Below are 12,858 nucleotides of genomic sequence, written 5' to 3' on the forward strand. Positions count from 1 at the left end.
AGAAAGCGGGATTATAACCTGGAAGGCCTGAGGTCCCCGTGTCTCCCACACCTGTACACCACTCCGAGTACCTGACTCCATCCATTACACCACCTGTAGATGTGCCGAGTGCACTAAGGGGAAGAACGACCTGACCGTTCGTTCTTTTCCTTAAACAGGTTCTTTCGTGCCAGTTCTGTCACACGTTGGATTTTTTTGTTTGTTTTTTAAGGTCAGAAATGCCTTCTTCAAAAAGTAAAGCCCAACTTCATAGCAATGACTGCACAGTATTCACTAGGCTAGTTGTCTAGTAAACACTAGTTTCCCCCTTTTCTCATAAGGTCAGGCATTGGGCCTTAGGATGCTTTGTATCATCCCTTCATCTATGGAGTCTGCGCAGTAGAAATATATGAAATGTTTATCAAACAAGTGAATGCATGACTTGAGCAGTTCTTTCTGGAAGCCTAGAGTTTCCTTTCCCCTGGCATCTGGAACCATAGCAATCTCGCTTTTATCCACAAACTCATCTCATAGCTATGAGTGCTTCTGGAGATTCACCGCTGCAGTGACCACTGCCCTGGTTGTTTTAAAAATGTAGGTGGAACAGGGAAAACATAAATTCCCGGATTTCAGAGATGTCTCAGATCTTACAGGTCCTCCATGGCCTCTTCACATCTGACGGAGAGAAGTTGACCTATGTAGAAACCATCTAGCCTTAGATGATGCATCATGCAAACTAGAATACCTTTCGAAAATAAGCCTCCTGTTCCACTGCAGAGACCAATATCAGGCTCAGTGGGTCATGGGACTTCCTGTTATGAACCATCCTGTGATTGCCCAGGAATATGTTAAGACATTGTTTTGGTGCCTAGAAAACAGATGCCAAATAGCACTGATTAATGTTAAATATTTTGAATCAAATTATTTGATGTAATGATTGTTAAAATTGAGCATGTTTTTGTACAGCCTTGGTGCAGTGCATATGGTTGTATATAAAGATGTTTTGGCACGAAAACTTGTTTATTCTTCTTAGTTACGGTCTTCATCCAGGAAAATAAAAAATGGTTGATCGCTATTCCTTACCCACAAGTCCCTTATTTAGGCTCAGTGTAGCAGTAGTCTTGCCTGTCTTTGCCTCAGAGCCCATCTGTAAAATGGAGCTAATCCTTTATAGGGTTGTTGTGAAATTAATGATTTAATACACGCAAGAGCCTTAGAACAGCGGCCGGCTCATAGTAAGTGCTCAATAAGTGTTGGCTGCTGTTTAATTGCTGCTGTTTTATTGGTACTATTTTTATGGTTTTCTTATTTCAAAGGAAATCTCTGTCCCATAAAAAAAAATTATTTTCTTAAATATGTTAAGGATTAAAGGTGATGAACAAAAGTAGGTCAAATGCTTCAGTTATATAATTATATTAATTGTACTTAATAAGACTGGTTGAATTCTCATTTGTTCAGTGGCCATCAAGTAGAACAGACTAATAAAAAGGAGTAAACATTTAGTTTTCCAAAGAGTCATTTTGATCCCTAGAACAGCATGTCTTTTACTGTCTGAATCCTGTGATACAAACGTTAGAAGGACAAATTTCAATTTCAGTGTCAAAAGTATCCCTATGTTTTATTTTCTACATATTCTATCAGAACGATCATAAAATACAGAATATTGGTTATAATAATACACTGCTGTACACTGCTGCTTCAGTTGTTTTCCAGTGACCTCTTTCTTATACTCAGTATTCTTGTGACATCAGGAACCTCCTTTTACCCACTCCACCACATCAACCATCTAGGGAAGGAGCTTTGGGTGGGAATCTTAAGTTTTAACTCAGGAAAAGTGCTTTATTTTATGCCTTATTTATGAAACAGTTTTATCCTGATTTTTCTCCCTCCCAATGTACAAAATTAGTTTGTCATTCTTTGTAATAATCAGTACCAGCCAGTTTGTTTTTATTGGAGTCCAAAGAGACGATACATGTCTAGCTTAAGTTGATTGAGACAGAAAAATTTGGAACCAAAAAAAAAAAAAGGCAATTATCCACAAACTAAGATTTTCATGGCAGTAAAAAGGAAGGTTTCTGACAAAGGACTGCAATGATGTGCCCAATTCTAATAGTAACTTGTAAGGAGCTTAGGTTATTAACTGTGTAGCTGGTTGCATCATTGTGTTCCAAATGAAGAAACTAGGTATAACTTAACGAGGGACGAAGACTGGGCTAGAGCGTCCCAGAGTTGTCAGCAAAAGTGCTTATGTGACTTCATGGAAACACGCCTTTTGGGGTTTGATGAGGCCCATTTAAGTTGAGCAGCCAATCCATGTTTGATGATTGACTCCTGAGGCCTTCTACCCTAGCGATATGGTGTCACCTTGGAATATCTTCTTCCTTCCTCTTTATCCTCCTTCCCACTCACTCTTTAGTGGTATGTTGCAAACACACAGACAAGATTAGACAATAATATAACAGACACTAATGTACTTACTGGCTCGTGGCATTATTAAATAATAATGCTCTTCCATGTTTGCGTTAGATCATTCTCTAAAAACAAACCATCACAGATGTGGACGAGACCCCCGTCATATCCTTTCATTTCCCTCTCTTCCTGATAAAGATGTAATCATTATCATGAATTTAGTGTTTTTTATTCTTATGAATGTCTTTATCATTTTACTTTTGTTTTTGTATCGATTGATGTCAACATTGTATAGTATCATGATTTAAATCTTTATTTAGATAGTATCGCACTTTATGTATACTTTTGCGACCCACTTTTTGTTGTTGTTATTGTTTCGAATTTTGGATCGTATCCATCGTGGTGCATGTATGTAGTTAATGTAGCTTCATTCATTTTTCCTGTTGGATGCCGTTCCATGATTGATTTATCATATTATGTATCCATCGTGGTGCATGTATGTAGTTATGTAGCTTCATTCATTTTTCCTGTCGGATGCTTTTCCATGATTGATATTATCATATTATGTATCCATTCTTCTGTTGATGGTCATTTAAGTTTTATTGTCAGCAGTACAGCAGTAAACATTCTGGTGCCTGTCTTCTGCACACGTGGAGAGCATCCAGGTTACGTACCTGAAGCGAGAATGCTGACTTCATTTCCAGAGTGGTGGTGATTTCCACCAGCAGTAAATGAGCATTTTCCTTTCTGCACATCCTCAACAACGCTCTATATCCTCAGACCTTATTTTTCCCAGTCAGAGAGGGTGAAATGGTATTAGAATGTGACATTTTAATTTGCATTTACCTGATAACCTGTGAGTTTAGGCATCCTTTTGTAACTTTACTAACACTTGACGTTTTCCCTACTATAAATTTCCTGGTCATACAATCTGAGCACATTTCAAAATCATTTTTATTATTTGTTAAAGGTAGGCAGAATTGCCTTATGGAAACAAATCTTGAGTTTTTACTATTATTTTTTTCAAGCATTTACACATTGTAAATTGTGTACATATTTTTTAAGTGTAAACTTTTTTTTTTAATCTCCAATGACAAAGGCGGCTTTGGGAGGGGAGAACACTGAACTAGTAAATATGTCTGTAACCCTGTCATTTTGTTCCTGGGGTAGAAAGCATGACCTGGAAAGTGGGTGCTTTGTTTATCTTTAATCTCTCGTATGTTCTGTTTATTTGAGTGATGAGAAAGGTGCTGAGATCATTTGTTGCAATTACGATTAGGCCACAGTAATGAGGCAGAAAAGAGTGGACACAGCTTGGTTTTTACGAGAGAGAGCAGAAGATTGTGGGGGGGCGGGTAAGGAAATGGACCACTGATACGAGGGTGGTGATTGGATCTGAAGATCAGTGTACAGATTCAGTGAGTTATGTCGCTCCCCCTAAAATGGTAAAAATAGATAGTATTTGCTTGAGAAATTCCTCCTGTCGTTGCAAGTCCTTAATATAGTAAAATACTTCTTCTATTAAGGTTGCCTCATCTCTGTCCCCAAAACTCCGTGAGCAGGCAATTTCCAACATCATAAACAATGTGTTCATTTAAGTCTGTTTATAAAAATGATTAAACCAGGGACCCATTTACCTGAAAAATACCACTTTTTCCTAAACATTCGGTTGCCGTTTTCTAAAAGAGGTTCCCTGTTGGTACGTAAACAGTGGTTGGTGCTCCAGGTATTTGTTGTCTCTTTCATTTGATTGAATGTGTGCCTAGCCTGATGCTCTGTTTTTACATGGGCAGTTCTACTCTGTCCTGTAGGGTCGCTATGAGATGATTACGTGGGATGGAGCTACTTAATTATACCCTCCAACAATATATGACAAGTTGACCTGTCCACTTAATGTCTGTGTAACGTCCTGAGTTCCCACTTGCTGTAGGCTGAGTAGGACTCTGGCTCCCTGCTGCCCACACTGGGACTGCCCTCCCTGAGCTACAGAAGGATATGTCTGTCTCAGTGTCTCCCCTACTTCTTTGATGTCATCATTTCACCTCCAGGTTGTGGTATTGTATTACGTGAATATTACCATATTACCTATCAGTGTCCTAGTCTGTAGTGAGGTCGTCTGGCCATATGAGTTAGTAAAACCTCCAGAGGGCCTGGGTTTTTGAGACTCGACTCCCTGAAGCATTATTTTAAAATGAAATATTTCATGTGTATTTTGGCTACCCACACCACCAGGCTAAAAAGTCTTACCTGTATTGTCTGCTGTTTTCTTACTGTTGCCTTTCTGTAGGACTTCTGTCACTCTGCTGTCTCCCTTCTGGAAGACTTTGACAACATAATGGTAACACCCCTGCTCTCATTCCTTTTCTTTCTTTCTTTTTTTTTTTAAGTAAACTTTTATAGCATTATCCTTTGAACATCAAATTGAGAAGCGGGTTATTCTTCTATAGCTGGTAATAATCCTTCATTTCACTGTGACTCACTTGGTTTCCGTTTGAGACTGGGACACGGAATCATGAACGCATTGACCGTGTCCTGTTTAATGGAATTTGTTTCTGAATGTTTCCCCCTCTTTGATCGCCTCATGTTTTTCATCATATGTGTATGGTATGGAAACCAACGGATGTTCCAGGCCTGGGCTCGGGAGCATAGACCAGCTCTTACACTTTCATCTCTGTACTGATTTTGAATGCGTCTATTCCTGAGCTCTTGCTTCTTCCTGTGGTAACTGACATCATCAGTAGACGGACACATGGCATGCTCAGTCATAGGCCCAACGCAAGATAATGAAACCGTGGCTATGAAACATACCCTTCTCATCACATCCCACTCACTGGCTATTCCCAGATTCTCAAAAGAATGCATCATCCCTGTTTTCTTTCTGGTATGGGGAAGATATTTTTTTTTTGAGCATAGGTCTTGCACATGCATGTTGTAAGACTTCACCTCTTCTGCTTTGCCTGGGCTAGCTAAGAATGCATGTTTTGCACTGAATTACTTATAGGTTTCTGTATCAGGTAGCCAACCCACAACATAAACCCAAGGAGCATTAGAATAAAAAAGAGCACACATCTCAGATGTGAACGTAAGTCAACTTGTTTCACCGCCCATTTCATGGGTAACGTTGTTCTGTATGTTGCTGAAAGTAGTCTTAATTGCATATTCAACTTTTGAAAGTGTTTACGTTGGTTATTAAATACTTGTCTTATGGGCAGTTTCTCCATCAACTATTTCAACAAAGGAAAGTTTAAAACTTCTGACAAGACTCAATTTTTATATTAATTTTTCTTGGCATTTTATGGTATACAGCGAGCAGGTGAGGTTTTTATTTACTTAAAAACTTGAATTGAACTTCATCAAAGTTAAAAGAGTTTGGGGACGGTTCATGTTGGCTATAGGGCATTTATTGTTCAGATGGTAATGTAATTCAGATAGAAAATTTATTTGCATTAGTCATGGGTTTTTTACTTCTAAAAAATAGTTATAAACAGAATATTTTGTTTGTCAAGTATTTATTGTCAAAAGAAGGTTCTATGATTTCTGTGTCATTCCAATTAATGGAAATGTATATAGACCTTTTATTTAGTGTGCTCTACATTATTAGGAATTTACTGAATGTATACACTTACACTTGGCCGGAAACCCTGGTGGCATAGTGGTTAAGTGCTACGGCTGCTAACCAAAAGGTCGGCAGTTTGAATCTACCAGGTGCTCCTTGGAAACTCTATGGAGCAGTTCTACTCTGTCCTATAGGTTGCTATGAGTTGGCATCGACTCGATGGCAGTGGGTTTGGTTTTTGGTTTTTTTTAATATACTTGATCGGTATAGTCATCATTTATGGGCATGTTAATAGACTATATCGTAAAGGTTCATTATCGTGTGGATTCCAGCAGTTAATATTACTATTAACTGGTTTCCAACTAAATTATATTTGCAGTGAAAGCTTTCTAAAAGTATCAAGAGTAGCTAGTTAAAAGGACCTCTTAAATTACAGAATTCTCTCTGTGTCTACTGTCTGCAATCAGAATAGACCAGTAAAGTGTGATGACCATAACTTCTGGTTCACACCATGTGCTGTTTAGCCTTGGACGCCATCACTCAGTAGCTTCCAAATGGGTAGCCATAAATAATGCCATTTCTGATAGGTGACTCATAAAACGTTACCCAGTGGTTTTTGTTGTGTGGTTTATTATTTTTCCTAAACCTCTATTTTCAGAAACAAAATCATAAAACCTGACTGATTTTCCAGAGACAAATTGTTTCTCTACTTCCCACCCAAGCTAAATTCTTTGCCATCGAGTCAGTTCCAACTCATAGCAACCCTGTAGGGTAGAGTAGAACCGCCCCATAGGGTTTCCGAGGAGCTGTTGGCCAATTCAAACTGCTGACTTTGGTTAGCAGCTGAGCTCTTAATCTCTTCGCCACCAGGGCTCTGTTTCTCTACTTATGACCTTTCAATACTACTAAAAACAAATTACTGAGGATTTGAAAAATTTGTGACTAATCAGTTGAATGTGTAGAAAACTCCAGATTTTAAAATACTGATTTTGATTGTATTGCTGGCTGCTAATTGAAGGCATAACCGAGGTTCTTTTAGAAAGAGCACTCACATTAGCCCAAGTGGGCAAGGGAGTCATTGCTAGTGGAGGAGAGAACATGACGAAGAAGAATAAAAATTATGGATGACTCACCAAGATTTTTACGCTTACCAGATACATTATTTTCAAATTATGCAAAAGATCTTAGAGGCAGCAACATCTCTTTGACCTCAGGTATTTCTCCTGTCCAATGACAAACAAAGCACTTAGAGAACCATTCCTGCGGAGGCTAGGAACATGAGCCAATATTGAACAGCACAGCTTCTTTAGAAGTTTTTAGAGGGTGGAAATTTTAGCAAACAATGGATTTATGTATCTCTGGAGCTTGGGTGCTAACCAAAAGGTTGGCAGTTTGAATCCACCAGCCGCTCCTTGAAAACCCTATAGGGCATTTCCACCCTGTCCTGTAGGGTCGCTATGAGTCAGAATTGACTGGATGGCAATGGGTTTTACAGAGGCAAACCAAAAGCAAAGTGCATTAAAATGAATGAAAGTAGGCGTGTGTAGGGATTTGGCTCAGGCAGTAATATAGGGATAAGCTGATGTTATTCTCAGAATTTCCCAGTTAACCGTGGCTTGTTCCCTTAATAATATACAAGTCAGGTACCTGAGTCACAGGAGCTTGAGCAGGGGCACAAACACATCTTATTTTCTCTCCAAGATATGTGATACCTGGCTCAAAAATATATATATATTTTGTCAAAAACTGCCCTCCTGGATTGTCCTTTCATTCCTAAAAATAATGAAATTCATGTTGCCTCTGATTGTTTCAATTAAACAGAATAAATCAAAATGAACCAAACCCATTGCCATCGAGTAGATTCTGACTTATAGTGACCCTGCAGGGCAAAGAAGAACTGCCCCATAGAGTTTCCAAAGCTGTAATCTTTACGTAAGCAGAGTGCCCCATTTTTCTCCTGTGGAGCAGCTGGTGGATTTGAACTGCCACTTTTGGTTAGCAGCCAAGCATTTAGCCGCTGTGCCATCAGGACTCCAGGATAAATCCAGAGGGGAAAGTGATGTCACTGTTCAGGCACTGTTGCAGGCAGGCAGAAAGTAGAAATCAGTAGAATAATAGATGGAAAATTGACTTTCAAAACAAAAGACAGTGCTAAAAGGTATGGGACGTCTGGAAAGCGCTTGGTAAAGATACATATGCTGAAAATATAAATCTTAATTTACCTGTGAATCTTCTGGTTAACAGATAAACTAAATTAAATCTTAGTTTTTGTCAACAGATATTTATTGAACACTTACTGTATGCCAGACCCTCTTCTGGTGTTGTTAGGTTCCGACTCAACAGCGACCCTGTGTACAACAGAATGAATCGCTGCCTGGCCCAGTGCATCTCACAGTCGTTGCTGTGTTTGAGCCCATCGTTGCAGCCAATGTGTCAGTCCATTTCATTGAGGGTCTTCCTATTGGTCACTCACCCTCTACTTTACCAAGCATGATGTCCTTCCCCAGGGACCGGTCCCTCCTAACATTGTGTTAGGAACTGACTAAAAATAAATCAAATAAAACTTAGAAAGTTTTCAGAAAATAATAAGTGAATTACCTGTAACTCAGGAGACTGTGTGTCCTGATTTGCTTGGCATGGCCCCAGTGTTCCCATCGTTCTGGCCTCCTTATTGATAGACTTTCTTTCAAGAGAGTCCCAGCTCAGGTGGTATATTGTATGGTCCCTTTCTAGTTTAATGCATTTCTTGATGAAGGAAAACCCTCCACCAACATTAAGCATTTTTACTGTTTCCTCATTTATTCCTGTCTCATGGTTCTCTTTTAGCATTGGTAAACTTTTTCAAGCTTAGTCACTCATCTGTTCCTCAGCAAATTGAACCATTTCAAATTGAAATAATGTGTTCCTGGCATAATGCTGGGAAGAACAGAAAAATAAGAGGCCCTTCCAACCTGGTGGGAGAGGCAGGGTATTTTCCATTCAGGACGGCCTATGAACGGGGAAGACAGTGCTAACGTCCTTGGAAAGTTGACGATTCCTCAGGGAGGTTAATGCATATCTAAATTATAACTTACTGCTCTTAAGTATCGACAGAGCCCTGGTGGTGCAGCAGTTAAAGCACTCCACTGCTAACTGAAAGGTCAGTGGTTCAAAGTCACCAGCTCCTTCATGGGAGAAAGATTTGACAATCTGCTTCTGTAAAGATTTATAGCCTTGGAAACCCTATTGGGGCAGCTCTTTTCTGTCCTGTAGGGGTGCTCTGAGTCAAAATGGGCTTGATGGAAGTGGGCTTAAGTATTGAGTTGGGAAAAATTGAGTGGGAAGGAATTTAATGTGTACCTTTAGACATCAGTGACTCAGAGCGTGTCAATTTGAGATGGTCAGAATTGCATTTGGAAATTTTTTTCTTTCTTTCTCCATGCTTCTTTGAAGATTTATGTGCTTTTTCTTTGGCAATTTTTTAATTTTTATGTGGAAGAATAGTTTTGAATTCACAATTCTTACATCTTTATGATCTCAACTGATGTCTGTAGAGGAGTGTTTGCCAGTAACTCAGATATTTACCTTATTAGTGCTGTAGTTTTTCCTCCCACAGTCATAGCTTGTTTCCTAAGGTTCTCAAGTGATCAAATGAAGAGTTGGAGGTACAGCTGGACTTAATGGATTAATCAGCTAATGGCTGAGGGTATCCTCACCATACCCTATTCTGGAAAGTTAGGTTCTTGTTGAAGCTGTTAATGTACAGGCCCCGTAGAAAGGTACTCTATGGATGGAGTAAATAGTCACCTTCCCAAAAAAAAAAAAAAAACCCAAACCCATTGCTGTGGGGTCAATTCCAATTCATAGCAATCTATAGGACAGACTAGAACTGCCTGATAGGGTTTCCAAGGAGCTGCTGGTGGATTGGAAATGCTGACCTTTTGGTTAGCAGGTGAGGTATTAACCACTGTGCCACCTGGCCTCCTTTAGTCACTTTAATAGAGTCTTAAGCTTCATAAATGCCCCCAGGTGATTTCATGTGGGAGCCAGGGCAAAGCCTTCACCATCTGATGCATATATTTGGTTTCAGTGTTTGCCAATATTTTGTTAACAAGTCTTAATAGAGATTCGCTTCTCAGTTTCTCACTGGGGTAATTTTAAGAGGCTATGTCTTCCTAAAGAATAAGCACCAAATAAAAATTTAAGTATTGTCATCTTGGTATCACACATGGAGGCATCTTGTTATTATGGAAAGGGCCTGGGCTTTGGAGTCAGACCCACGTTAGTTCAGATCACGGCTCTTCCAGGCCTAGCCAGGTGAACTCAGGAAGTTTCTTAAGCTCTTTTAAGCCTGGCTTTTCTCATTTGAAGAAGATGGGATGACTTCCCTCCCCGATAGAGTTCTCATAGGAAAAAGAGAATAAGAACAAGAAGGCCAGTGCTTGGCATGTCATCAGTGCTAATAATTGGCGTTGTTCTCCTGCTAAGGCTGATTTATCCCGTCTTCCTCCTAGAAATACCTACACCACTTTCCAAACACAGTTAAAATGGTTTGAAATGACTATAATTTAGCACCTTTTTAAAAACGAGGATACCTGTTATAAAACAGTAGTAATAGAATCAGCCTCGTTCTTTACAGTTAGTAAGTCCTGAAAAAACCCAGGAACGCTAGAAAGCACTGGGTCTCACTGTACCTTCTGCCACCAAAACAAAACACACGTACAGCTAGCTGCTCTTAGTGAATGTGTGTGTTTATCTTCCCAAGGCCAAAACATGTAGTAAATTCAGATTGGTGAGCAGATGTCATTTGATTTTAATTGATACTATAAAATATAGTTGCTTATAATTATGTTTGTTATTAACTTACACATTTTTATGGACTATTTTCTAAAGGATGAGTAGAATCACAACAAAAATCAAACCCGTTGCTGTCAAGTCGATTCCAACTCACAGCCACCCTTTAGGACAGAGTAGAGTGGCCCTATAGGGCTTCCAAGGCTGTAATCTTCCCTGAAGCAGACTGCCATATCTTTCTCCCACAGAGTAGCTGGTGGATTTGTATTGCTCTCCTTTCAGTTAGCAGCCGAGCACTTAACCACTGTGCCACCAGGGCTCCTTACGAGTAGAGTCATAGAAAGTACCAAATTCAACCCTCGAATACATGGCTAAATTGGCTATTTTTAGGTCACTTTGAAAAAATGTAAAATTCTTAAAATTTTTAATTATCATTTGTGTATAGGCTACATGTTCACTTCCCTCATGGCCACAAGGGATACAGCCCTGTGGTATCAGATTTCACACTTAGAGTCTCATGCCTTTCACCGCAAAGAGTTATTTGTAATGCTGAGCATACTGGGAAGCTGCCTCAGAGCCTGCCTGCTGAGCAGATCATTGATGACTTTGCTTGTATTTATGTCTTTGTTATCACTGAGGGCCTCTATAGTCATCTTCACAAGAAATAAGTGCAACAATCTACACACAAATAGGAAATTGATGAATAGTAGTTAATTGATGAATGGTAGTTAACGCAGTTGGAAAATCTTCAAGTTCTGTGTTCGTGTAATGACACTTGACATGGTGGGTTATTGGGTTGTAGTCCAGGAGCTCCAATGAAGCCCTTGCTGTTATGATCAAGAGTTTCTCTTGGCTTTGATTTCCAGGGCCAGCCAGGGGACCAGACAGCTCTCTTTGCTGCACAAGCACGGCCCTCCCCTCAGCTTCCTCAGTATCCAGGGCTGCAGCTAGCACAGGTACCTATGTTGCTTCATAGATGCTACTAGTATTTCTGTGTTCTTTCTCTGAAGAGGGAAATCAAGTCGATAGGGTATCAGCTCCTTTATGGGGTCTAGAACTTGACTATTTCTTCTGCTTATAGATTATAATTGATATTTCAGAAAAGCACTACCTATGGTGGTTGAACAAGTCTCAGGGGCTGGTGAATTTAAAGACCATAAAACATTTTAGAAAATTCTTGAATTAAAAACGTAAGTCAGTTCGAACCTCTGTATTGATGATGATGGTGGATATTGAAATGGTTGACGATCCCGGAGTACTTAGTTTATATCAATAATAATTAAGTCTATAATTCATACTTGAAATTGTCATGTTCAAAGATAGCTTTAAAGAGGAATGACGGTAGGACAAGAAGGTAATGGGACTTGGTGTTAGACCTGGGTACAGTTCATGACAACTTACTACCTCTTTGACGTGCAAATTAGTCAATCTCTGAGCCTTTCTATCCTTCTCTGTGGAATGGAATTGAAGCTCGTGAGGATTTAAGACATCCTATGTAAGGAGCTAGCACTGTGCCAGATACACAGTAGATGCTTAACAAATGGTAGACTTGCCTTCATGCACCGTGAATCTGGAGCAATATTTTCTAATAATTTTGTTATGTCTGCACCCCTTAGTCTCTTACTGTATCTCTCTCATAAAGACGGTGTAGGCAAGACTGCTGCTTAGAGCTCGTGGTTCAAACTTTGTGCACCACTGAAAGGAAACATGAGATTGGCCAGCCCAGGCATTGAGCCTATCATCCCAGATCCATTCACCTGCCTACTGGAAATTCACTATACATGGCTCTAACCCGGTCTTCTAAGTCAGCCATTAGATGACCTTAAGATGGAGTGCTTTTGGGATTTGAAGAACAGCGTCCTTCTTCTTTAATCAACACTCTGTTCTATAAATGACGGGCAGTGATCTGGCAAAGCCTTGGGATTTTCATTTACGTTAGGTGTCACGATTTAGAGAAATAGGCATTGGGTACTAATATTGAATATAAAAGTGTTGAGATTATTGGTAGAGCGCTCAGCCAGGACTAGAGAGTATTCACTCACCACCAGTTGAACCTGTATGCCCTAGTTATGGTATTACTACTAGTTTATCGTGACTTGTTAAATACTGAAGATACCTTCGTCAGATTCAGAGCTTCCTCG

The 12,858-nt window shown here is 39.6% G+C and overlaps 1 protein-coding gene across 16 annotated transcripts in view; it reads left to right on the top strand.

Annotated features, from left to right (window-relative positions):
- MED12L (mediator complex subunit 12L) overlaps window positions 1–12,858 on the top strand; it is a 352,938-nt gene that overhangs the window by 315,871 nt on the left and 24,209 nt on the right. For 15 of the 16 annotated variants that reach the window (XM_023555393.2, XM_064275606.1, XM_064275598.1 and 12 more), the window contains one exon: window positions 11,584–11,673. The exons of the other annotated variant lie outside the window; for it this stretch is intronic. In XM_023555393.2, coding sequence (XP_023411161.2) covers window positions 11,584–11,673 — 90 coding nt within the window. The remainder of the gene's footprint in view (window positions 1–11,583; window positions 11,674–12,858) is intronic. 16 annotated transcript variants of the gene reach the window in all.

Source organism: Loxodonta africana, chromosome 23 (assembly GCF_030014295.1).
Source record: "Loxodonta africana isolate mLoxAfr1 chromosome 23, mLoxAfr1.hap2, whole genome shotgun sequence".
In the NCBI taxonomy this organism is placed as follows: domain Eukaryota; kingdom Metazoa; phylum Chordata; class Mammalia; order Proboscidea; family Elephantidae; genus Loxodonta; species Loxodonta africana.